At 35.9% G+C, this 24,849-nt stretch overlaps 1 protein-coding gene across 1 annotated transcript; it reads left to right on the forward strand.

Moving 5' to 3' along the window:
• Nucleotides 1-1,739: 1,739 nt before the first annotated feature.
• Nucleotides 1,740-24,508, forward strand: LOC113358945. Its single transcript, XM_026602655.1, has 6 exons — nt 1,740-1,852; nt 2,150-2,268; nt 2,973-3,048; nt 12,984-13,102; nt 23,903-24,021; nt 24,110-24,508. The coding sequence occupies exons 1-6, from the start codon at nt 1,740-1,742 to the stop codon at nt 24,506-24,508; spliced, it is 945 nt and encodes a 314-aa protein (XP_026458440.1).
• The last annotated feature ends 341 nt before the right edge of the window (nt 24,509-24,849 follow it).

Below are 24,849 nucleotides of genomic sequence, written 5' to 3' on the forward strand. Positions count from 1 at the left end.
ATGTTCATACTACCTATCAAGCTACACGGAATTGGAATATGCATCAACTACGAATTGGGCATGGCCAAGAAAGTAAGTTGCATCAATATGCAAGTTAGCGGATCTTGCATAATCCTAAGGAAAGTACGGCATGAGCCTGATAGATGCACCATTGGTACGAAAAAGAAAAGTTGATGCCGATGAGCAAGCTACAGTCTATCTGGAGGCTAAAAACCGGAGTGTCATAATTTAGCTCAAGATGGGTCGAAATTGATTGGAAGCGGACCAACGATCAAGACGTGATACACCACGGTCTTGGAATTTTAGCCAAATTCTATTGTTTTTGGCCTCAAAAGGTTGTTTTCTTTCCGTTTTAGGAAAAATTTTGTTTCTTAATAAACCCTTTGCAGAAAAAAGGTCAGTTAGAACTGTGTGGAAGCTAATTTAGCTGCATCATGCCCCACGATCATGCTTGCAAGTTTAAGGACGGTAAGTAGCATCATCATGGCGCATAGGGGAATTATGGGCTATGTGTCTCGATGCCCTCGGCGTAATTTTCTGGTCTGTCACATGGAATAACAAGTGTGTGTGCCTGGAAAACATCAAGGAGAGATTGGAAAAGGTGATGGCAAATACTATGTGGTGTAATAGGTTTCCCAATGCTCAGGTATTGCATTTGCCTTATTTCAATTCAGACCATAGGGTGCTCTTAATTGATCTAGAACCTAAAAGAAAGTTTATACATAGACCGTATAAATTAGAGGTCATCTGGACTAAAGATAATAGGTTTGTGGAAATGTTTAAAAATGTTTGGAAACCTAGTGAAACAAATAGACATGATCAGAGTTTTTTCAGGTGTGTTGATAGATTCCAAACTGATTCTAGAAAATGGAATAAGGAAGTCTTTGGTAATTTGTATAGGAATATTGAGAATGCTTTGGCTGAGCTAACTAAGGCTTAATGTGACTTCGATAGGATCTCATCTGATGCTAATAAGGTTATTATGACTAACTGTTTGTGTATCTATCTAAATTTTTTCAGGATGAAAGAAATGTTTTGGAAGCAGAAGTCTAGAGTTAGTTGGCTATTGGAAGGGGATTTAAACACTAAGTTTTTCCACACTTCTACTCTGGTTAAAAGAAGTAGAAACTCAATTATTAGGCTTAAACATAATAATAGAAATTGGTTGGATGGTCAATATAATATTGAAAATCACATTGTAGATCATTTCTTTAATTTGTTTAGTAGTAGCAATGTTTATGATAATGAAAGTATTGAATGTTTGTTTTCCCCGGTCATTTCCGCTTCTGAGAATTTGAACTTGATTAGTAATGTTAGTGAAAATGAAATTAAAAAAAGCAATGAAATAGTTAGGTGCCTATAAGTCCCCTGGACCGGATGGTCTGCAAGGCTTTTTTTTTGCCAAATATTGGGATCAGGTAGGAGACAGTGTCATTCAAGTGGTTACCGACTTTTTCCAAAAAGGTTATTTGGACTCTAAACTTAATAAAACTTTTATAGCTCTCATTCCTAAAAACAGTAGTCATGGTACTATTAAGGGTTATAGAGCAATTAGTCTATGCAACTTCACTATGAAAATTATCACTAAAATCATTGATAACAGACTTAGACCCTTGCTTTCTAAGTTTATTTTTACTAGTCAGCATGCATTTGTGACATGAAGATCTATTTTTGATTCTGCTATTATTAGTAATGAGATTATACACTCATTTACGCATAAGAAATGAGAAAAATGGTGGATGGCGTTAAAGCTTGACTTTGACAAAGCTTATGATAGAGTCAGTTGGCCCTTTGTTTTTAAAGTTTTGAGTTGTCTGGGTTTTGATAACACTTTTATTCACTGGATTAAACTGTGTGTTTCTTCAGTTTCTTTTTAGGTTCTTATAAATGGATTTGCTAGTGAGTCTTTTATACCGGTAAATGGGCTTATAAATGGGATCCATTATCCCCGTTCCTATTAATAATATATCTTGAGACTTTATCAAGGATAATTCAAAAAGGAATATATGATATAGATCTTTCTGGGATTTCTATTGCTAGGGGAGGGGGGGTCATCACATATTCTCTTGACGCAGATGACTGCATTATTTTTCTCAAAGCCTCGTATGGGAATGCTTGCAATAAGAACTATTCTTGATAAATTTTGCAGGTGGTCTTGGCAGAATATTAGTGATGTTAAGTCAACCTTGCTTACCTCTGCAAATTTGGGGAGAAGCTTTTCTAAAGGAACGACAAGACCACTTAAGGTTCAAGTGGCAAAGGATCCAGGTAAGTATCTCGGAATCCCACTACAATGGGGAATAATTGGTACTAATACTTACTTCATCTTGCTGAGAAACTAGCTAACAAAATGCAGGGTTGGAAGTCAAAAAATTTGAACCCTACAGGTAGAACAACCTTGATCAAGTCTATGTTGGATCTTGTTTCCAATCACATTATGTGTATGCTTAAACTTCCCAAAATCCTGATTACTAAGATCGATGGGGATAAGAGAAATTCCGTGTGTGGGGGGGGGGGGGGGGGAGATAAGGATAAGAGAAGTATTAATTGGTTGGGTTGGATAAAGTTTGTAGGCCTTTGGACTTTGGTGGTTTAGGTGTGAGAGACTTAGAGTTGAATAATTTAGCTCTTTTGGCAAAAATGGCCTGGAGAATTTATGATAATCTTGAATCGGAGGTCACCAAACTGTTAAAGCTAAGTTACTCGGATTCTAATTTTTGGAATTGTGGAAAAAAAAACAGAGCCTATGTTAGTTGGAGGAGCATTCTCAAAGGGAGAGATGCTGTGAAATCTAGTCTTGGATGGAGCATAGGATATGGAAGTAATGTGAGTATTTGGAATGATCCTTGGGTGTCTAACTTACCCCTTTTTGTCATAGCTGAGGTTACAAATCAGATTGTGCCTGACTTATTGGTCAAGACTCAAGGATATTATTAACTTTGATTTTAAGACTTGGGATTCAACTGTAATAGATGGTTTCATTTCCGAGAGAGTGGCTGAAGAAATTAAGGCCATATTAGCATTGGCAGTGATAAGTGTGAGGATCAGGTTGTGTAGTCTCATAGTAAGAAAAGAGATATTACTGTTCGAGACGCTTATAACTTTCTCATATCCAATAAGATGAGCAATGTTTTGCCTGATCTTAATTGGAGATTTCTGTGGAAACTTAAATGTCCACAGTAAATAAAATATTTCTTGAATCAATATAAATGAGTCGCTTTACCATAAGTATATACCTTGATGTTGTTTATATGACAATGATTTGAAACTTCTTATTCATTGCATATTATGAACAACCAATATGTGTGATAGATAGAGTATAACCGTTCAAAACTTATTGTGTTCTTGGTAGAACTATTCATAAAGGACTGACTTATGTATTGGTATAACTTTTATTAGTAAAACCGATCTTAAGTAATCACCTGTGGTATGATCGGGTTTGTGTGTCTGACTAACTTTTACTAGTTCTTGAAAGTCAGATGAACCAATTATAAACTTGTTTGGAAGTGTGGAAAATCGGTTTCAAGGTTGTAAGTGTGAAAGAGAACTTAGAAAGTTAACATGTCGACAAACTTTGAACACGTGCTATGAATGTTTATTTCTTTAATTTTTCAAAGATATCCTTATTGGCTAAGGGAAGAGAATCTCAAGATCGAAACATAAGTAAGTTAAAAATCTTTTAATTAAGGTTATTAATTTCATTTTGTAGGAAAATTCCAGAATTAGTAATGTGCATTTACTAATTATATTTTCCGAGAGATTTCGATCATTATTTTTGGACAAAGCATTTCCAGGAATTATGGAAACCGAATTTGTGCCTTAATGAATATCTTGAGAATATTTTCGGTTTTGGAAATTCCTTGGTGTCCAAACTTCCTTGTCTATAAATACTTGAAGTTTGCCTTTCTAGCAAACTAATCCTTCGTAACAACAAATTTACTCTTTTGTTGTTGTTACTGGTGTAGCCGCCTATTCGGAGAGGAGAGTAACCTAATTAGGCGAAATCTCTTACGGCCGCTCAGTTTAAAGTTCTTTGGGATTGAGAAGCTCTAGCGTGTACCGTTGGTGGGAAACTAGATAATTGGTTTATCTTTTGTTTTCGATTGATTTGATTGACTAATGGTTGAAATCTGATTGCACCTAGTTTGTTTATTCTTGAGAATCTTCTCTTCTGATATAAGATTCACTCAAACTAGTTCAGAGTTTCGACAGGGATCTTTAGACTGTTGTTAGTTCTAAAGACGATCTTGTGATAATCCATTGTTAACAGACTCCGTTCTGTGCGTGATTGATCACAAGAGATTCAAGTGATTGTGTGCAGGTTTTTATTGAAGATTTAAGAAGATTTGAAGAAAAGAAGATATTGAAGATCTGACTTGGGTTTTATAATCTTTGGTGTGCACAATACTTGTTTCGGTAAAGAGGATCCAATTAATAATCGGTTTATCCTTGTGGTAGATTGGATTGATTAATTGAGTAGATCGGCATCAACACGATTCTTCGGATTAAAGATGTTGTTGGCTTAATCTTAAACGATTACTTCGGTAATTGAATAAGATAGATCTAAGGACCTGACGAAGGAGTTTATGTTAAGATAAACGGAAGAGCCTTTGTCCGACTCATATCACTTGGTTGAATAGAGTTGATACCAAACAGATTTGTTGTTCCTTTACTGTTTGGAATACGAACCAAAGGAATTGTTCCAAGTACGTGACTTATTATAAGTGGAGGCGTGGGAATACAGACGGAACTAGGTGAACTATAGGGTTAGTTACTTGGTCTCAACTATACGAAGTTAGGTGTAATTTTTGTAGCGGCTTAATCCTGAGAGTATTCAATTCTGGACAAGGTCCCGGGGTTTTTCTGCATTTGCGGTTTCCTCGTTAACAAAATCTTGTGTCATTTACTTTTATTTCCATTATAATTGTTATTATAATTAAAGTAAATTACAAAACGTTAATTCCTATTTACTTGATAAGCAATCCTATTGTGTTTGGTTAAGTTGAACCTTTGTATCAAGTAAACATACTTCGTTGTTGTATTGTCTCGATCTCGTATCCATACGATCACACGAAGTGTGAACCGATTAGTTGTATTGTCTCGACTCAGTCCATAGACAATCACTTTCGGAGAAAGGACTTATAGGTAGGAAAAGTTTTAGCTTGAGGTATATTTGGGTACCCTCGCCTTTTCAATTGGTATCAGAGCAGGCAAACACGAAAAGATCTAACAATCTGTGTTTGGTGCGATCCAACCTATAAGAATGAACTCGAGTTCTCATGAATCGACTTCAATTAACGTACCGCCAAGATTTGACGGAACAAACTATCTATGGTGGAAATATGCTATGAGATCTTTTCTTCAATCACGAGACTTTAATACTTGGCTATTAGTCGTCGATGGTTATACTCTTCCAAAGAGAGAAAATTCAGAAACTGAGTTTAAACGCTTAGCAGAGTTTTCGAACGAAGAAAAGGCACTTGCAAAGCAGAATTCAGATGGTTTGAATGCTATTATTCATGCTGTAAGTCGTGATACAACATCATGTGTCAACATGTCAAACTTCGAAAGAAGCTTGGGATAATATTCAGATCGTATTCGAAGGAAATTCGTCAGAAAAGAAGCTAGACTTCAAACCCTCTTCCGAGTGGGAAAACCTTCGAATGGATGACAACGACACTTTTGAGGAGTTTCACATTAAACTCTCTGAGATAATTAATGTTCTTTCTCGTTAGGAAAGACTATTTCTGAAAAGATAATATGCAAGATTCTCAGATCGTTGCCATCTAGATACGATTCTAAGAAGCATGCAATCATAGAAGCAAACGATCTTTCAACTCTCTACGAAGCACACTCGTTGGTAAGTTAAATATCTTTGATCATGAATCACAGTCTATTCAAAGTAAAGGAATCGCTTTTAAAGCAAAAGTTCCAAAAGCCAATGGAAAGGAATAGACAGTGGATGATTCAATGAAGATTGCAGAAAATTGATGATGAAATTGAAAATCATTATCATTAATTACTAGACAGTTTCGATATCTCTTGAAGAAAAGAACAAGAGATTCGTTAAGGATACTTATCGATCTTCTCGACCGCATGATCGAGTTCCTGTCAAAAAGGATCAGGAAGAAGATGATGAATATCAGCCGCAGTGCTTCAAGTGTAAAGGGTTTGGTCATATTGCTAAAGACTGTCCCAATCTTAAGAATACACTGGAAGCAAGGCATTGGTTGTAACTCTAGATGAGTCCTCCGATTCATACGATTCTGAAGAAGAGGAAACAACTAATTGCATTAGTTGTCAATCTTTCTTCCTCCTCATTAGTGATTTACCCATTTTAAGAATGGACATGTCTTCCGATGTTATTAAATCATCTAATGGTAAAGGGAAATAAGACAAGATGCAAAAACTGTTTAAAAACAGAATTGCTAAAAGTTGCATATGCAATTCCAGTATCCCAAGATACTTCGTTAGTTCGAGGTAACAAAAGATCTTTTCATACTATACTAGATCAAGAACACTCTGGTTTTCAAAATTCCATAATGAGAGAAAATCTCATACTAATGCCACTTGATCGGTATTAAATTCTTTCCTCATCTCGTGTGCCAAATTTGAGTGAGGAAGAAGAAAAATCAAGGCACTTTGTGTAGATTATGGAAATATATCTAGTATTTGAAGATATTTGATATATTCGTATTTTTAGGAATATTATATTTTCGGTAGTATGAAAAATATAAAAAGATTTTCTCCTATTTTGATCATTCCTTGTCCGAACTATGGGTCTGGATCAAATGGTTTCTCTGGAGAAGATGCAGGATCAGAAAGATCATCTAAACTAAGTCCGGATTATCTCTTGATATAAGGGTAAAATCAGAAAGGGAGATTGGCTTAGCAAGAAGGAAAGAGAGAATACTCTGAAGAAAGATCAGTGTATTGAAGCATTGACACACTTATGTGTTCAATCAAAGACAGAATTACATGCTCTTGCAGAATCCTTCACGAAAATTTCTCATCTGCAAGAGATTCTGGTAAAGCAACAAGGCTTTCTACTTGAAGAAATTCAAAAGCTGAAAAGTAGTAATCCACCTTCATTCAGTTCTGACATGAAGGACTATGTAGAAAGAAAAAATAAACATCAATTTTTGATTTCTTTCATTGATTGTATTGGTCTATTATGAATAAAACTATTATGAATAAAATTATTTGATTGGTAATTTTTCTTGTGATAGTTTTCGATTTACATAGCCTGTGCTTAATTGCTTTTACCTTATTGCTATGTATGTTTATGGGATGTTTTATTTCGGTTTTACTACCTTAATATTCGATCTCATATATTGTGAACCCTTATGATTTGGGTGACTTTTTGATTTAGCAGGATTAAGTTCTATCCCATGTTGGTAGGATTTATCAAAGGATCATGAGGGGTTCTAATAGAAACAATATGTGAAAAAGTCACAATATGTTGAATCGGTTTTGGTTTAGCATAAAAGCATATGTGTTTCGACGGTTTTCAACTTTTGCTTGCAATTGTTAAAACCGGTTTTCAACCTTTCTCTGGTAAAGGTTGAGGTGTGTTGTTATTCTTTTGTTTATGCATAAGGATGACAACGTGGTGATATTTCGATATCAATTCTCCCTGGACGAAGATGCAATCATATTGGAGAAGTGGATGCGAAATTTGAGGTAACAATCTTATTAGTTAATTCTTTTCCTGTTTAAGAAAAGCCTGAGTTTATATTATATGTATTTGTTGCTTTTGCTTAACAAAATTTCGGTTCAACCACTGTGGATATAAGCTTTCACACTTACCATATGATAGCAAAAATCCTGGTCTCCCACTATAAATTAAACATGTACATTTACCTGTGCCCCTATCCATTATGCGGTGAATTCCAAATTTCGACCAATTAACTAGGGGGAAAAACTATTGGTCAATCTAGAATCAAGCATTATGGTAGGATGTCACAATCAAGAATTTCTAAAATTTGTCATACATATACATTTATGTTTCTATGATAATTGAATCCTCAAGTGAAGACTGAATTTTTCGTGTTCACGAGTGTAATATTAAATGTTTATCTCGAATAACCAAGAGGGAAATATAAGTTAGCCTTTGGGTGAGAAACCTTTGTCTATAGTTATCTTAAGAAGATCTTGAGTGTGGTGGATCAAAAACTTCTAAGTACTTCGATGCCAACATGCGCGAATTTAGATTTTATCTCTCCAGGATCCTAAAATATGAAGACAAGTGGAAAAAAGTAAAACATAGTACGTAAAATAAAGTTAAAGGAATCATAGTACTCTTACCTCAGACGCTCTTCGAGCCTAACCTGGCTTCTTCACCTTTGATCTATCTTCTCTTCCTTTAGAAGCCGAACCTCGTCTTGAATATTTTCATGTCTGGAATAGATATGAAAAGGGGAGGATGGATTTGTGGGATTTAATTATGGAAATGATGAATTGACGTATTGGTTAGAGATAATGCAGGAATTTGAGAGGAAATTCAGGGACTTCATTTTAAGATGGAAGACCCAATTTCTCTCATTAACTAAAATAAAAATATTTTTACTTTTCTCACTAAAAAATTAATTCTTCTACCTCTTCTGGTTGCTACTATGTGTCGATTCAATATGATATGCTATTCAATTTTTCAGCTGGTAATGGTTACTTAGAATCCACTAAATACATATGTTAGTGGTAGGTCGGGAAAGATACCTACAATGACTGTAAGTGCACAGTGCCAATTGTGTAAAGTGCAAATACAAGTCGATCCTCAGGGAAAAGGAGAGTGTAGAGTTGAAGCAGCAGTTTCTAAAGTTCAGAATACAAAAAGGAGGAAGTGAAGAAAATTATAAAATGTGGTTTGGTGAGAGAAATGAAAAAATTTATTGAGCGAGATCGAAGGAAGTAAGGGGAGATTTCAATGTAAGAGGAGAGAAAATAGGAAAGAGTGAAAGAAGCAGGGGCGGGGAGAATGAGGTGATCATATTTTTAGTGGCTTCTCTCTCCTACGGTGGGTATAGATAAGGTTGAGGTGAGATGTTTGACCCATCCGTTCCCTTTTTGTTTAGAATAAATCCTAACCATCAAGAGTAAAATATCGTATCACAATAACAATACTATTTAAGTGTTGTTGTCGAAGTCAATGAAAGCCATATCACAACGACATCTTGACTTTAGTAAGCAACATCATTGTAGAAGTCAACGAAAGTCATATCACAACGACATCTTGATTTTATTCAACGACACGTTTGGTATGCAGTTATTTCTTAATGGTTGTTTTGTGTCGTTTCCTTATGTCTCAAATAACTTATTTTTCACTAGTGCTTGATCTGATGAGTCCAACCCATCGTACTTCTCGACCTAATAACCTAGTTAATTTTGTATCTTTCCGTTTCTTCCACGTATTCCCATCTCTCCCGGTCTCACTTACATCCATGACTTAATGAAGAAACTAAAAGGTCCCCTTCTTTTAGTTTTTGTAAGATCTATATTTCCTTCGTCATGGGTTCTACGTCTCATATTCCATCAAGGGTTCTAGGTTTCAAATCCACCGTTATAAAAGATTTATAACATGGAGAAAGTGAAGATATACTCTGTGCATATTTCCTCTTATCACACCGGCTGTAAACGTTAAGATTTGTGAGTTTTATGGAAGATTTACAACATCGATTTGTTTGTTGTATGGAAGATTTACAAATTGAAGATTTATTGATAAAATCTTATATATTTCATCATCATGATGTTTTTTAATCTTTTTATGAAGCTTTCTTCCTGTTGGTTAATGGAAATATGGATGATTAATGGCTTGATTGAATGTCTAAATAGTTGAATTAAATGTTTGATTATTTGATTGAAGTTTCAAAAAGAAACCAAATAAAAAAAAATCTAGACTTGAGACATTTGTTGGGTCAAATCAGCTAAGAACAGACTGGGTTGAAAGGTTCGCTGGTTGGATCGTCCGGGTCACCCGGTTCACAAGAAATAAAGGGGTGAATGATGTAAAGGCCTTAAATGAAGCTTCATTCAAATATCTTGTTACTTAGTAAATGGAACATCGGCATAGTGCCAATATTGCACAACAATTGTGCAACATGCCAGAGCGAGCTGGCAGAGTGAATGTTGCGCAATTATTGTGCAATAGCCAGAAAGAGTGGTGCAATCATTGTGCAATAGCCAGAACGAGTGGTGCGCAGTTATTGTGCATTACAGAACAGAAACTCAGCAATCATTGCAGATTAATTAGAAAAACATGGAAACAACCATGAATAGTGAAACAGTCATGTCAATCCTCTCCCCTTTCCAAAGTTGTAGAAATGTCAAGTAAATATATATAGGGATGGGTAGTTGGTTGAAGGTGCATATGCGGACTATATTCCAAGTAAGCTTCATAGCTTAGCCAAAAGAGTACAAATGATGCATAAGCCCCATTTGTAGCCGCGTAACCTTGCACATAGGACATTTGATGCTTAGGCATCACTACGCCATGCCGCGGATCCGATAATGCACAATCATTGTGCATATTGATGGAACGACCTATATGGACTAGGCCATTACCATTGTTGCTTGGTCACGGCCTTGCGAACGAGTTGGATTAAGTTTTTGTCCCTTCGAGGATGAACTACGGTCAGTGCTTGATCCCTTTAAAGTATCGAAGGGTACGTAGGCATCCGCAATGAGTTGCAGCATTGCCGGTCCAGTACTTTGTTGCTCATATCATCTAATTGCGAGATGATTGCGGCACATTGGCCTCTCATATCATCTGGATCGATATTGCGATGTAAGAGATGATTGTGTCCACACTTGATGAGGGTAGTTGCATACCATTCACTGGATGTTCATACTACCTATCAAGCTACACGGAATTGGAATATGCATCAACTACGAATTGGGCATGGCCAAGAAAGTAAGTTGCATCAATATGCAAGTTAGCGGATCTTGCATAATCCTAAGGAAAGTACGGCATGAGCCTGATAGATGCACCATTGGTACGAAAAAGAAAAGTTGATGCCGATGAGCAAGCTACAGTCTATCTGGAGGCTAAAAACCGGAGTGTCATAATTTAGCTCAAGATGGGTCGAAATTGATTGGAAGCGGACCAACGATCAAGACGTGATACACCACGGTCTTGGAATTTTAGCCAAATTCTATTGTTTTTGGCCTCAAAAGGTTGTTTTCTTTCCGTTTTAGGAAAAATTTTGTTTTCTTAATAAACCCTTTGCAGAAAAAAGGTCAGTTAGAACTGTGTGGAAGCTAATTTAGCTGCATCATGCCCCACGATCATGCTTGCAAGTTTTAAGGACGGATAAGTAGCATCATCATGGCGCATAGGGGAATTTATGGGCTATGTGTCTCGATGCCCTCGGCGTAATTTTCTGGTCTGTCACATGGAATAACAAGTGTGTGTGCCTGGAAAACATCAAGGAGAGATTGGAAAAGGTGATGGCAAATACTATGTGGTGTAATAGGTTTCCCAATGCTCAGGTATTGCATTTGCCTTATTTCAATTCAGACCATAGGGTGCTCTTAATTGATCTAGAACCTAAAAGAAAGTTTATACATAGACCGTATAAATTAGAGGTCATCTGGACTAAAGATAATAGGTTTGTGGAAATGTTTAAAAATGTTTGGAAACCTAGTGAAACAAATAGACATGATCAGAGTTTTTTCAGGTGTGTTGATAGATTCCAAACTGATTCTAGAAAATGGAATAAGGAAGTCTTTGGTAATTTGTATAGGAATATTGAGAATGCTTTGGCTGAGCTAACTAAGGCTTAATGTGACTTCGATAGGATCTCATCTGATGCTAATAAGGTTATTATGACTAACTGTTTGTGTATCTATCTAAATTTTTTCAGGATGAAAGAAATGTTTTGGAAGCAGAAGTCTAGAGTTAGTTGGCTATTGGAAGGGGATTTAAACACTAAGTTTTTCCACACTTCTACTCTGGTTAAAAGAAGTAGAAACTCAATTATTAGGCTTAAACATAATAATAGAAATTGGTTGGATGGTCATATAATATTGAAAATCACATTGTAGATCATTTCTTTAATTTGTTTAGTAGTAGCAATGTTTATGATAATGAAAGTATTGAATGTTTGTTTTCCCCGGTCATTTCCGCTTCTGAGAATTTGAACTTGATTAGTAATGTTAGTGAAAATGAAATTAAAAAAAGCAATGAAATAGTTAGGTGCCTATAAGTCCCCTGGACCGGATGGTCTGCAAGGCTTTTTTTTGCCAAATATTGGGATCAGGTAGGAGACAGTGTCATTCAAGTGGTTACCGACTTTTTCCAAAAAGGTTATTTGGACTCTAAACTTAATAAAACTTTTATAGCTCTCATTCCTAAAAACAGTAGTCATGGTACTATTAAGGGTTATAGAGCAATTAGTCTATGCAACTTCACTATGAAAATTATCACTAAAATCATTGATAACAGACTTAGACCCTTGCTTTCTAAGTTTATTTTTACTAGTCAGCATGCATTTGTGACATGAAGATCTATTTTTGATTCTGCTATTATTAGTAATGAGATTATACACTCATTTACGCATAAGAAATGAGAAAAATGGTGGATGGCGTTAAAGCTTGACTTGACAAAGCTTATATAGAGTCAGTTGGCCCTTTGTTTTTAAAGTTTTGAGTTGTCTGGGTTTTGATAACACTTTTATTCACTGGATTAAACTGTGTGTTTCTTCAGTTTCTTTTTAGGTTCTTATAAATGGATTTGCTAGTGAGTCTTTTATACCGGTAAATGGGCTTATAAATGGGATCCATTATCCCCGTTCCTATTAATAATATCTTGAGACTTTATCAAGGATAATTCAAAAAGGAATATATGATATAGATCTTTCTGGGATTTCTATTGCTAGGGGAGGGGGGGTCATCACATATTCTCTTGACGCAGATGACTGCATTATTTTTCTCAAAGCCTCGTATGGGAATGCTTGCAATATAAGAACTATTCTTGATAAATTTTGCAGGTGGTCTTGGCAGAATATTAGTGATGTTAAGTCAACCTTGCTTACCTCTGCAAATTTGGGGAGAAGCTTTTCTAAAGGAACGACAAGACCACTTAAGGTTCAAGTGGCAAAGGATCCAGGTAAGTATCTCGGAATCCCACTACAATGGGGAATAATTGGTACTAATACTTACTTCATCTTGCTGAGAAACTAGCTAACAAAATGCAGGGTTGGAAGTCAAAAAATTTGAACCCTACAGGTAGAACAACCTTGATCAAGTCTATGTTGGATCTTGTTTCCAATCACATTATGTGTATGCTTAAACTTCCCAAAATCCTGATTACTAAGATCGATGGGGATAAGAGAAATTCCGTGTGTGTGGGGGGGGGGGGGGGGGGATAAGGATAAGAGAAGTATTAATAAGGTTGGGTTGGATAAAGTTTGTAGGCCTTTGGACTTTGGTGGTTTAGGTGTGAGAGACTTAGAGTTGAATAATTTAGCTCTTTTGGCAAAAATGGCCTGGAGAATTTATGATAATCTTGAATCGGAGGTCACCAAACTGTTAAAGCTAAGTATTACTCGGATTCTAATTTTTGGAATTGTGGAAAAAAAAACAGAGCCTATGTTAGTTGGAGGAGCATTCTCAAAGGGAGAGATGCTGTGAAATCTAGTCTTGGATGGAGCATAGGATATGGAAGTAATGTGAGTATTTGGAATGATCCTTGGGTGTCTAACTTACCCCTTTTTGTCATAGCTGAGGTTACAAATCAGATTGTGCCTGACTTATTGGTCAAGACTCAAGGATATTATTAACTTTGATTTTAAGACTTGGGATTCAACTGTAATAGATGGTTTCATTTCCGAGAGAGTGGCTGAAGAAATTAAGGCCATATTAGCATTGGCAGTGATAAGTGTGAGGATCAGGTTGTGTAGTCTCATAGTAAGAAAAGAGATATTACTGTTCGAGACGCTTATAACTTTCTCATATCCAATAAGATGAGCAATGTTTTGCCTGATCTTAATTGGAGATTTCTGTGGAAACTTAAATGTCCACAGTAAATAAAATATTTCTTGAATCAATATAAATGAGTCGCTTTACCATAAGTATATACCTTGATGTTGTTTATATGACAATGATTTTGAAACTTCTTATTCATTGCATATATTATGAACAACCAATATGTGTGATAGATAGAGTATAACCGTTCAAAACTTATTGTGTTCTTGGTAGAACTATTCATAAAGGACTGACTTATGTATTGGTATAACTTTTATTAGTAAAACCGATCTTAAGTAATCACCTGTGGTATGATCGGGTTTGTGTGTCTGACTAACTTTTACTAGTTCTTGAAAGTCAGATGAACCAATTATAAACTTGTTTGGAAGTGTGGAAAATCGGTTTCAAGGTTGTAAGTGTGAAAGAGAACTTAGAAAGTTAACATGTCGACAAACTTTGAACACGTGCTATGAATGTTTATTTCTTTAATTTTTCAAAGATATCCTTATTGGCTAAGGGAAGAGAATCTCAAGATCGAAACATAAGTAAGTTAAAAATCTTTTAATTAAGGTTATTAATTTCATTTTGTAGGAAAATTCCAGAATTAGTAATGTGCATTTACTAATTATATTTTCCGAGAGATTTCGATCATTATTTTTGGACAAAGCATTTCCAGGAATTATGGAAACCGAATTTGTGCCTTAATGAATATCTTGAGAATATTTTCGGTTTTGGAAATTCCTTGGTTTCCAAACTTCCTTGTCTATAAATTCTTGAAGTTTGCCTTTCTAGCAAATTAATCCTTCGTAACAACAAATTTACTCTTTTGTTGTTGTTACTGGTGTAGCCGCCTATTCGGAGAGGAGAGTAGCCTAATTAGGCGAAATCTCTTATGGCCGCTCAGTTTAAAGTATTCTTTGGGATTGAGAAGCTCTGGCGTGTACCGTTGGTGGGAAACTAGATAATTATGGTTTATCTTTTGTTTTCGATTGTTTTGATTGACTACAATGGTTGAAATCTGATTGCACCTAGTTTGTTTATTCTTGAGAATCTTCTCTTCTGATATAAGATTCACTAAAACTAGTTCAGAGTTTCGACAGGGATCTTTAGACTGTTGTTAGTTCTAAAGACGATCTTGTGATAATCCATTGTTAACAGACTCCGTTCTGTGCGTGATTGATCCCAGGAGATTCAAGTGATTGTGTGCAGGTTTTTATTGAAGATTTAAGAAGATTTGAAGATAAAGAAGATATTGAAGATCTGACTTGGGTTTTATAATCTTTGGTGTGCACAATACTGGTTTCGGTAAGAGAGGATCCAATTAATAATCGGTTTATCCTTGTGGTAGATTGGATTGATTAATTGAGTAGATCGGCATCAACACGATTCTTCGGATTAAAGATGTTGTTGGCTTAATCTTAAACGATTACTTCGATAATTGAATATTAGATAGATCTAAGGACCTGACGAAGGAGTTTATGTTAAGATAAACGGAAGAACCTTTGTCCGACTCATATCACTTGGTTGAATAGAGTTGATACCAAACAGATTTGTTGTTCCTTTACTGTTTGGAATACGATCCAAAGGAATTGTTCCAAGTACGTGACTTATTCATAAGTCGGAGGCGTGGGAATACAGACGGAACTAGGTGAACTATAGGGTTAGTTACTTGGTCTCAATTATACGAAGTTAGGTGTAATTTTTTGTAGCGGCTTAATCCTGAGAGTATTCAATTCTGGACAAGGTCCCGGGGTTTTTCTGCATTTGCGGTTTCCTCATTAACAAAATCTTGTTGTGTCATTTACTTTTATTTTCCATATTATAATTGTCTTATTATAATTAAAGTAAATTACATAAACGTTAATTCCTATTTACTTGATAAGCAATCCTATTGTGTTTGGTTAAGTATGAACCTTTGTATCAAGTAAACATACTTCGTTGTTGTATTGTCTCGATCTCGTATCCATATACGATCACACGAAGTGTGGACCGATTAGCTGTATTGTCTCGACTCAGTCCATAGACAATCACTTTCGTAGAAACGACTTATAGGTAGGAAAAGTTTTAGCTTGAGGTATATTTGGGTACCCTCGCCTTTTCAATTGGTATCAGAGCAGGCAAACACGAAAAGATCTAACAATCTGTGTTTGGTGCGATCCAACCTATAAGAATGAACCCGAGTTCTCATGAATCGACTTCAATTAACCTACCGCCAAGATTTGACGGAACAAACTATCTATGTTGGAAATATGCTATGAGATCTTTTCTTCAATCACGAGACTTTAATACTTGGCTATTAGTCGTCGATGGTTATACTCTTCCAAAGAGAGAAAATTCAGAAACTGAGTTTAAACGCTTAGCAGAGTTTTCGAATGAAGAAAAGGCACTTGCAAAGCAGAATTCAGAAGGTTTGAATGCTATTATTCATGCTGTAAGTCGTGACCTGCAACATCATGTGTCAACATGTCAAACTTCGAAAGAAGCTTGAGATAATATTCAGATCGTATTCGAAGGAAATTCGTCAGAAAAAGAAGATAGACTTCAAACCCTCACTTCCGAGTGGGAAAACCTTCGAATGGATGACAACGACACTTTTGAGGAGTTTCACATTAAAATCTCTGAGATAATTAATGTTTCTTTCTCGTTAGGAAAGACTATTTCTGAAAAGGTTATAATATGCAAGATTCTCAGATCATTGCCATCTAGATACGACTCTAAGAAGCATGCAATCATAGAAGCAAACGATATTTCAACTCTCTTACGAAGCACACTCGTTGGTAAGTTAAATATCTTTGATCATGAATCACAGTCTATTCAAAGTAAAGGAATCGCTTTTAAAGCAAAAGTTCCAAAAGCTCCAATGGAAAGGAATAGACAGTGGGATGATTCAAATGAACATATTGCAGAAAATTATGATGATGAAATTGAAAATTCATTATCATTAATTACTAGACAGTTTCGATATCTCTTGAAGAAAAGAAGCAAGAGATTCGTTAAGCATACTTATCGATCTTCTCGAACGCATGATCGAGTCCCTGTCAAAAAGGATCAGGAAGAAGATGATGAATATCAGCCGCAGTGCTTCAAGTGTAAAGGGTTTGGTCATATTGCTAAAGACGGTCCCAATCTTAAGAAGTACATTGGAAGCAAGGCATTGGTTGTAACTCTAGATGAGTCCTCCGATTTATACGATTATAAAGAAGAGGAAACAACTAATATTGCATTAGTTGTCAATCTTGTCTCTTCCTCCTTCATTAGTGATTTACCCATTTTAAGAATGGACATGTCTTCCGATGTTGTTAAATCATCTAATGGTAAAGAGAGAAATAAGACAATATGCAAATACTGTTTTAAAAACAGAATTGCTAAAAGTTGCATATGCAATTCCAGTCTACCCCAAGATACTTCATTAGTTCGAGGTAACAAAAAGGGATCTTTTCATACTATACTAGATCAAGAACACTCTGGTTTTTCAAAATTCCATAATGAGAGAAAATCTCACACTAATGCCACTTGATCGGTATTAAAATGCTTTCCTCATCTCGTGTGCCAAATCCTTGAGTGAGGAAGCAGAAAAATCAAGGCACTTTTGTAGATTATGGAAATAGTATCTAGTATTTGAAGATATTTGATATATTCGTATTTTTAGGAATATTATATTTTCGGTAGTATGAAAAATATAAAAAGATTTTTCTCCTATTTTGATCATTCCTTGTCTGAACTATGGGTTTGGATCAAATGGTTTCTCTGGAGAAGATGCAGGATCAGAAAGATCATCTCAAGACTAAGTCCGGATTATCTCTTGATATCAAGGGTAAAATCAGAAAGGGAGATTGGCTTAGCAAGAAGGAAAGAGAGAATACTCTGAAGAAAGATCAATGTATTGAAGCATTGACACACTTATGTGTTCAATCAAAGACAGAATTACATGCTCTTGCAGAATCCTTCACGAAAATTTCTCATCTGCAAGAGATTCTGGTAAAGCAACAAGGATTTCTACTTGAAGAAATTCAAAAGCTGAAAAGTAGTAATCCACCTTCATTCAGTTCTGACATGAAGGACTAGGTTGCAAGGAAAAATAAACATCAATTTTTGATTTCTTTCATTGATTGTATTGGTCTATTATGAATAAAACTATTATGAATAAAATTATTTGATTGGTAATTTTTCTTGTGATAGTTTTCGATTTACATAGCATGTGCTTAATTGCTTTTACCTTATTGCTATGTATGTTTATGGGATGTTTTATTTCGGTTTTACTACCTTAATATTCGATCTCATATATTGTGAACCCTTATGGTTTGGGTGACTTTTTGATTTAGCAGGATTAAGTTTTATCCCATGTTGGTAGGCTTTATCAAAGGATCATGAGGGGTTCTAATAGAAACAATATGTGAAAAAGTCACAATATGTTGAATCGGTTTTGGTTTAGCATAAAAGCATATGTGTTTCGACGGTTTTCAACTTTTGCTTGCAATTGTTAAAACCGGTTTTCAACCTTTCTCTGGTAAAGGTTGAGGTGTGTTGTTATTCTTTTGTTTATGCATAAGGATGACAACGTGGTGATATTTCGATATCAATTCTCCCTGGACGAAGATGCAATCATATTGGAGAAGTGGATGCGAAATTTGAGGTAACAATCTTATTAGTTAATTCTTTTCCTATTTAAGAAAAGCCTGAGTTTATATTATATGTATTTGTTGCTTTTGCTTAACAAAATTTCGGTTCAACCACTGTGGATATAAGCTTTCACGCTTACCATATGATAGCAAAAATCCTGGTCTCCCACTATAAATTAAACATGTACATTTACCTGTGCCCCTATCCATTATGCGGTGAATTCCAAATTTCGACCAATTAACTAGGGGGAAAAACTATTGGTCAATCTAGAATCAAGCATTATGGTAGGATGTCACAATCAAGAATTTCTAAAATTTGTCATACATATACATTTATGTTTCTATGATAATTGAATCCTCAAGTGAAGACTGAATTTTTCGTGTTCACGAGTGTAATATTAAATGTTTATCTCGAATAACCAAGAGGGAAATATAAGTTAGCCTTTGGGTGAGAAACCTTTGTCTATAGTTATCTTAAGAAGATCTTGAGTGTGGTGGATCAAAAACTTCTAAGTACTTCGATGCCAACATGCGCGAATTTAGATTTTATCTCTCCAGGATCCTAAAATATGAAGACAAGTGGAAAAAAGTAAAACATAGTACGTAAAATAAAGTTAAAGGAATCATAGTACTCTTACCTCAGACGCTCTTCGAGCCTAACCTGGCTTCTTCACCTTTGATCTATCTTCTCTTCCTTTAGAAGCCGAACCTCGTCTTGAATATTTTCATGTCTGGAATAGATATGAAAAGGGGAGGATGGATTTGTGGGATTTAATTATGGAAATGATGAATTGACGTATTGGTTAGAGATAATGCAGGAATTTGAGAGGAAATTCAGGGACTTCATTTTAAGATGGAAGACCCAATTTCTCTCATTAACTAAAATAAAAATATTTTTACTTTTCTCACTAAAAAATTAATTCTTCTACCTCTTCTGGTTGCTACTATGTGTCGATTCAATATGATATGCTATTCAATTTTTCAGCTGGTAATGGTTACTTAGAATCCACTAAATACATATGTTAGTGGTAGGTCGGGAAAGATACCTACAATGACTGTAAGTGCACAGTGCCAATTGTGTAAAGTGCAAATACAAGTCGATCCTCAGGGAAAAGGAGAGTGTAGAGTTGAAGCAGCAGTTTCTAAAGTTCAGAATACAAAAAGGAGGAAGTGAAGAAAATTATAAAATGTGGTTTGGTGAGAGAAATGAAAAAATTTATTGAGCGAGATCGAAGGAAGTAAGGGGAGATTTCAATGTAAGAGGAGAGAAAATAGGAAAGAGTGAAAGAAGCAGGGGCGGGGAGAATGAGGTGATCATATTTTTAGTGGCTTCTCTCTCCTACGGTGGGTATAGATAAGGTTGAGGTGAGATGTTTGACCCATCCGTTCCCTTTTTGTTTAGAATAAATCCTAACCATCAAGAGTAAAATATCGTATCACAATAACAATACTATTTAAGTGTTGTTGTCGAAGTCAATGAAAGCCATATCACAACGACATCTTGACTTTAGTAAGCAACATCATTGTAGAAGTCAACGAAAGTCATATCACAACGACATCTTGATTTTATTCAACGACACGTTTGGTATGCAGTTATTTCTTAATGGTTGTTTTGTGTCGTTTCCTTATGTCTCAAATAACTTATTTTTCACTAGTGCTTGATCTGATGAGTCCAACCCATCGTACTTCTCGACCTAATAACCTAGTTAATTTTGTATCTTTCCGTTTCTTCCACGTATTCCCATCTCTCCCGGTCTCACTTACATCCATGACTTAATGAAGAAACTAAAAGGTCCCCTCTCTTTTAGTTTTTGTAAGATCTATATTTTCCTTCGTCATGGGTTCTACGTCTCATAATTCCATCAAGGGTTCTAGGATTCAAATCCACCGTTATAAAAGATTTATAACATGGAGAAAGTGAAGATATACTCTGTGCATATTTCCTCTTATCACACCGGCTGTAAACGTTTAAGATTTGTGAGTTTTATGGAAGATTTACAACATCGATTTGTTTGTTGTATGGAAGATTTACAAATTGAAGATTTATTGATAAAATCTTATATATTTCATCATCATGATGTTTTTTAATCTTTTTATGAAGCTTTCTTCCTGTTGGTTAATGGAAATATGGATGATTAATGGCTTGATTGAATGTCTAAATAGTTGAATTAAATGTTTGATTACTTGATTGAAGTTTCAAAAAGAAACCAAATAAAAAAAAATCTAGACTTGAGACATTTGTTGGGTCAAATCAGTTAAGAACAGACTGGGTTGAAAGGTTCGCTGGTTGGATCGTCCGGGTCACCCGGTTCACAAGAAATAAAGGGGTGAATGATGTAAAGGCCTTAAATGAAGCTTCATTCAAATATCTTGTTACTTAGTAAAGGGAACATTGGCATAGTGCCAATATTGCACAACAATTGTGCAACATGCCAGAGCGAGCTGGCAGAGTGAATGTTGCGCAATTATTGTGCAATAGCCAGAAAGAGTGGTGCAATCATTGTGCAACAGCCAGAACGAGTGGTGCGCAATTATTGTGCATTACAGAACAGAAACTCAGCAATCATTGCAGATTAATTAGAAAAACATGGAAACAACCATGAATAGTGAAACAGTCATGTCAATCCTCTCCCCTTTCCAAAGTTGTAGAAATGTCAAGTAAATATATATAGGGATGGGTAGTTGGTTGAAGGTGCATATGCGGACTATATTCCAAGTAAGCTTCATAGCTTAGCCAAAAGAGTACAAATGATGCATAAGCCCCATTTGTAGACGCGTAACCTTGCACATAGGACATTTGATTCTTAGGCATCACTACGCCATGCCGCGGATCCGATAATGCACAATCATTGTGCATATTGACGGAACGACCTATATGGACTAGGCCATTACCATTGTTGCTTGGTCACGGCCTTGCGAACGAGTTGGATTAAGTTTTTGTCCCTTCGAGGATGAACTACGGTCAGTGCTTGATCCCTTTAAAGTATCGAAGGGTACGTAGGCATCCGCAATGAGTTGCAGCATTGCCGGTCCAGTACTTTGTTGCTCATATCATCTAATTGCGAGATGATTGCGGCACATTGGCCTCTCATATCATCTGGATCGATATTGCGATGTAAGAGATGATTGTGTCCACACTTGATGAGGGTAGTTGCATACCATTCACTGGATGTTCATACTACCTATCAAGCTACACGGAATTGGCATATGCATCAACTACGAATTGGGCATGGCCAAGAAAGTAAGTTGCATCAATATGCAAGTTAGCGGATCTTGCATAATCCTAAGGAAAGTATGGCATGAGCCTGATAGATGCACCATTGGTACGAAAAAGAAAAGTTGATGCCGATGAGCAAGCTACAGTCTATCTGGAGGCTAAAAACCGGAGTGTCATAATTTAGCTCAAGATGGGTCGAAATTTATTAGAAGCGGACCAACGATCAAGACGTGATACACCACGGTCTTGGAATTTTAGCCAAATTCTATTGTTTTGGGCCTCAAAAGGTTGTTTTCTTTCCGTTTTAGGAAAAATTTTGTTTTCTTAATAAACCCTTTGCAGAACAAAGGTCAGTTAGAACTGTGTGGAAGCTAATTTAGCTGCATCATGCCCCACGATCATGCTTGCAAGTTTTAAGGACGGATAAGTAGCATCATCATGGCGCATAGGGGAATTTATGGGCTATGTGTCTCGATGCCCTCGGCGTAATTTTCTGGTCTGTCACATGGAATAACAAGTGTGTGTGCCTGGAAAACATCAAGGAGAGATTGGAAAAGGTGATGGCAAATACTATGTGGTGTAATAGGTTTCCCAATGCTCAGGTATTGCATTTGCCTTATTTCAATTCAGACCATAGGGTGCTCTTAATTGATCTAGAACCTAAAAGAAAGTTTATACATAGACCGTATAAATTAGAGGTCATCTGGACTAAAGATGATAGGTTTGTGGAAATGTTTAAAAATGTTTGGAAACCTAGTGAAACAAATAGACATGATCAGAGTTTTTTCAGGTGTGTTGATAGATTCCAAACTGATTCTAGAAAATGGAATAAGGAAGTCTTTGGTAATTTGTATAGGAATATTGAGAATGCTTTGGCTGAGCTAACTAAGGCTTAATGTGACTTCGATAGGATCTCATCTGATGCTAATAAGGTTATTATGACTAACTGTTTGTGTATCTATCTAAATTTTTTCAGGATGAAAGAAATGTTTTGGAAGCAGAAGTCTAGAGTTAGTTGGCTATTGGAAGGGGATTTAAACACTAAGTTTTTCCACACTTCTACTCTGGTTAAAAGAAGTAGAAACTCAATTATTAGGCTTAAACATAATAATAACAATTGGTTGGATGGTCAATATAATATTGAAAATCACATTGTAGATCATTTCTTTAATTTGTTTAGTAGTTGCAATGTTTATGATAATGAAAGTATTGAATGTTTGTTTTCCCCGGTCATTTCCGCTTCTGAGAATTTGAGCTTGATTAGTAATGTTAGTGAAAATGAAATTAAAAAAAGCAATGAAATAGTTAGGTGCCTATAAGTCCCCTGGACCGGATGGTCTGCAAGGCTTTTTTTTTGCCAAATATTGGGATCAGGTAGGAGACAGTGTCATTCAAGTGGTTACCGACTTTTTCCAAAAAGGTTATTTGGACTCTAAACTTAATAGAACTTTTATAGCTCTCATTCCTAAAAACAGTAGTCATGGTACTATTAAGGGTTATAGAGCAATTAGTCTATGCAACTTCACTATGAAAATTATCACTAAAATCATTGATAACAGACTTAGACCCTTGCTTTCTAAGTTTATTTTTACTAGTAAGCATGCATTTGTGACATGAAGATCTATTTTTGATTCTGCTATTATTAGTAATGAGATTATACACTCATTTACGCATAAGAAATGAGAAAAATGGTGGATGGCGTTAAAGCTTGACTCTGACAAAGCTTATGATAGAGTCAGTTGGCCCTTTGTTTTTAAAGTTTTGAGTTGTCTGGGTTTTGATAACACTTTTATTCACTGGATTAAACTGTGTGTTTCTTCAGTTTCTTTTTAGGTTCTTATAAATGGATCTGCTAGTGAGTCTTTTATACCGGTAAATGGGCTTATACATGGGATCCATTATCCCCGTTCCTATTAATAATATATCTTGAGACTTTATCAAGGATAATTCAAAAAGGAATATATGATATAGATCTTTCTGGGATTTCTATTGCTAGGGGAGGGGGGGTCATCACATATTCTCTTGACGCAGATGACTGCATTATTTTTCTCAAAGCCTCGTATGGGAATGCTTGCAATCTAAGAACTATTCTTGATAAATTTTGCAGGTGGTCTTGGCAGAATATTAGTGATGTTAAGTCAACCTTGCTTACCTCTGCAAATTTGGGGAGAAGCTTTTCTAAAGGAACGACAAGACCACTTAAGGTTCAAGTGGCAAAGGATCCAGGTAAGTATCTCGGAATCCCACTGCAATGGGGAATAATTGGTACTAATACTTACTTCATCTTACTGAGAAACTAGCTAACAAAATGCAGGGTTGGAAGTCAAAAACTTTGAACCCTACAGGTAGAACAACCTTGATCAAGTCTATGTTGGATCTTGTTTCCAATCACATTATGTGTATGCTTAAACTTCCCAAAATCCTGATTACTAAGATCGATGGGGATAAGAGAAATGTGTGTGTGGGGGGGGGGGGGGGGAGAGATAAGGATAAGAGAAGTATTAATAAGGTTGGGTTGGAGAAAGTTTGTAGGCCTTTGGACTTTGGTGGTTTAGGTGTGAGAGACTTAGAGTTGAATAATTTAGCTCTTTTGGCAAAAATGGCCTGGAGAATTTATGATAATCCTGAATCGGAGGTCACCAAACTGTTAAAGCTAACTATTACTCGGATTCTAATTTTTGGAATTGTGGAAAAAAAACAGAGCCTATGTTAGTTGGAGGAGCATTCTCAAAGGGAGAGATGCTGTGAAATCTAGTCTTGGATGGAGCATAGGATATGGCAGTAATGTGAGTATTTGGAATGATCCTTGGGTGTCTAACTTACCCCTTTTTGTCATAGCTGAGGTTACAAATCAGATTGTGCCTGACTTATTGGTCAAGACTCAAGGATATTATTAACTTTGATTTTAAGACTTGGGATTCAACTGTAATAGATGGTTTCATTTCCGAGAGAGTGGCTGAAGAAATTAAGGCCATATTAGCATTGGCAGTGATAAGTGTGAGGATCAGGTTGTGTAGTCTCATAGTAAGAAAAGAGATATTACTGTTCGAGACG

The sequence above is a fragment of the Papaver somniferum genome, chromosome 3 (genome assembly GCF_003573695.1).
Source record: "Papaver somniferum cultivar HN1 chromosome 3, ASM357369v1, whole genome shotgun sequence".
Lineage (NCBI taxonomy): Eukaryota > Viridiplantae > Streptophyta > Magnoliopsida > Ranunculales > Papaveraceae > Papaver > Papaver somniferum.

Coding starts and splice junctions, on each gene's coding strand:
- LOC113358945 (XM_026602655.1), top strand. CDS start 1,740: ATGGCGTTAAAGCTTGACTTTGACAAAGCTTATGATAGAGTCAGTTGG. Junction 3,049..12,983: donor GTGATAAGTGTGAGGATCAG/GTTGTGTAGTCT, acceptor TAAATTTTGCAG/GTGGTCTTGGCAGAATATTA. Junction 24,022..24,109: donor TCAAGTGGCAAAGGATCCAG/GTAAGTATCTCG, acceptor AACAAAATGCAG/GGTTGGAAGTCAAAAACTTT.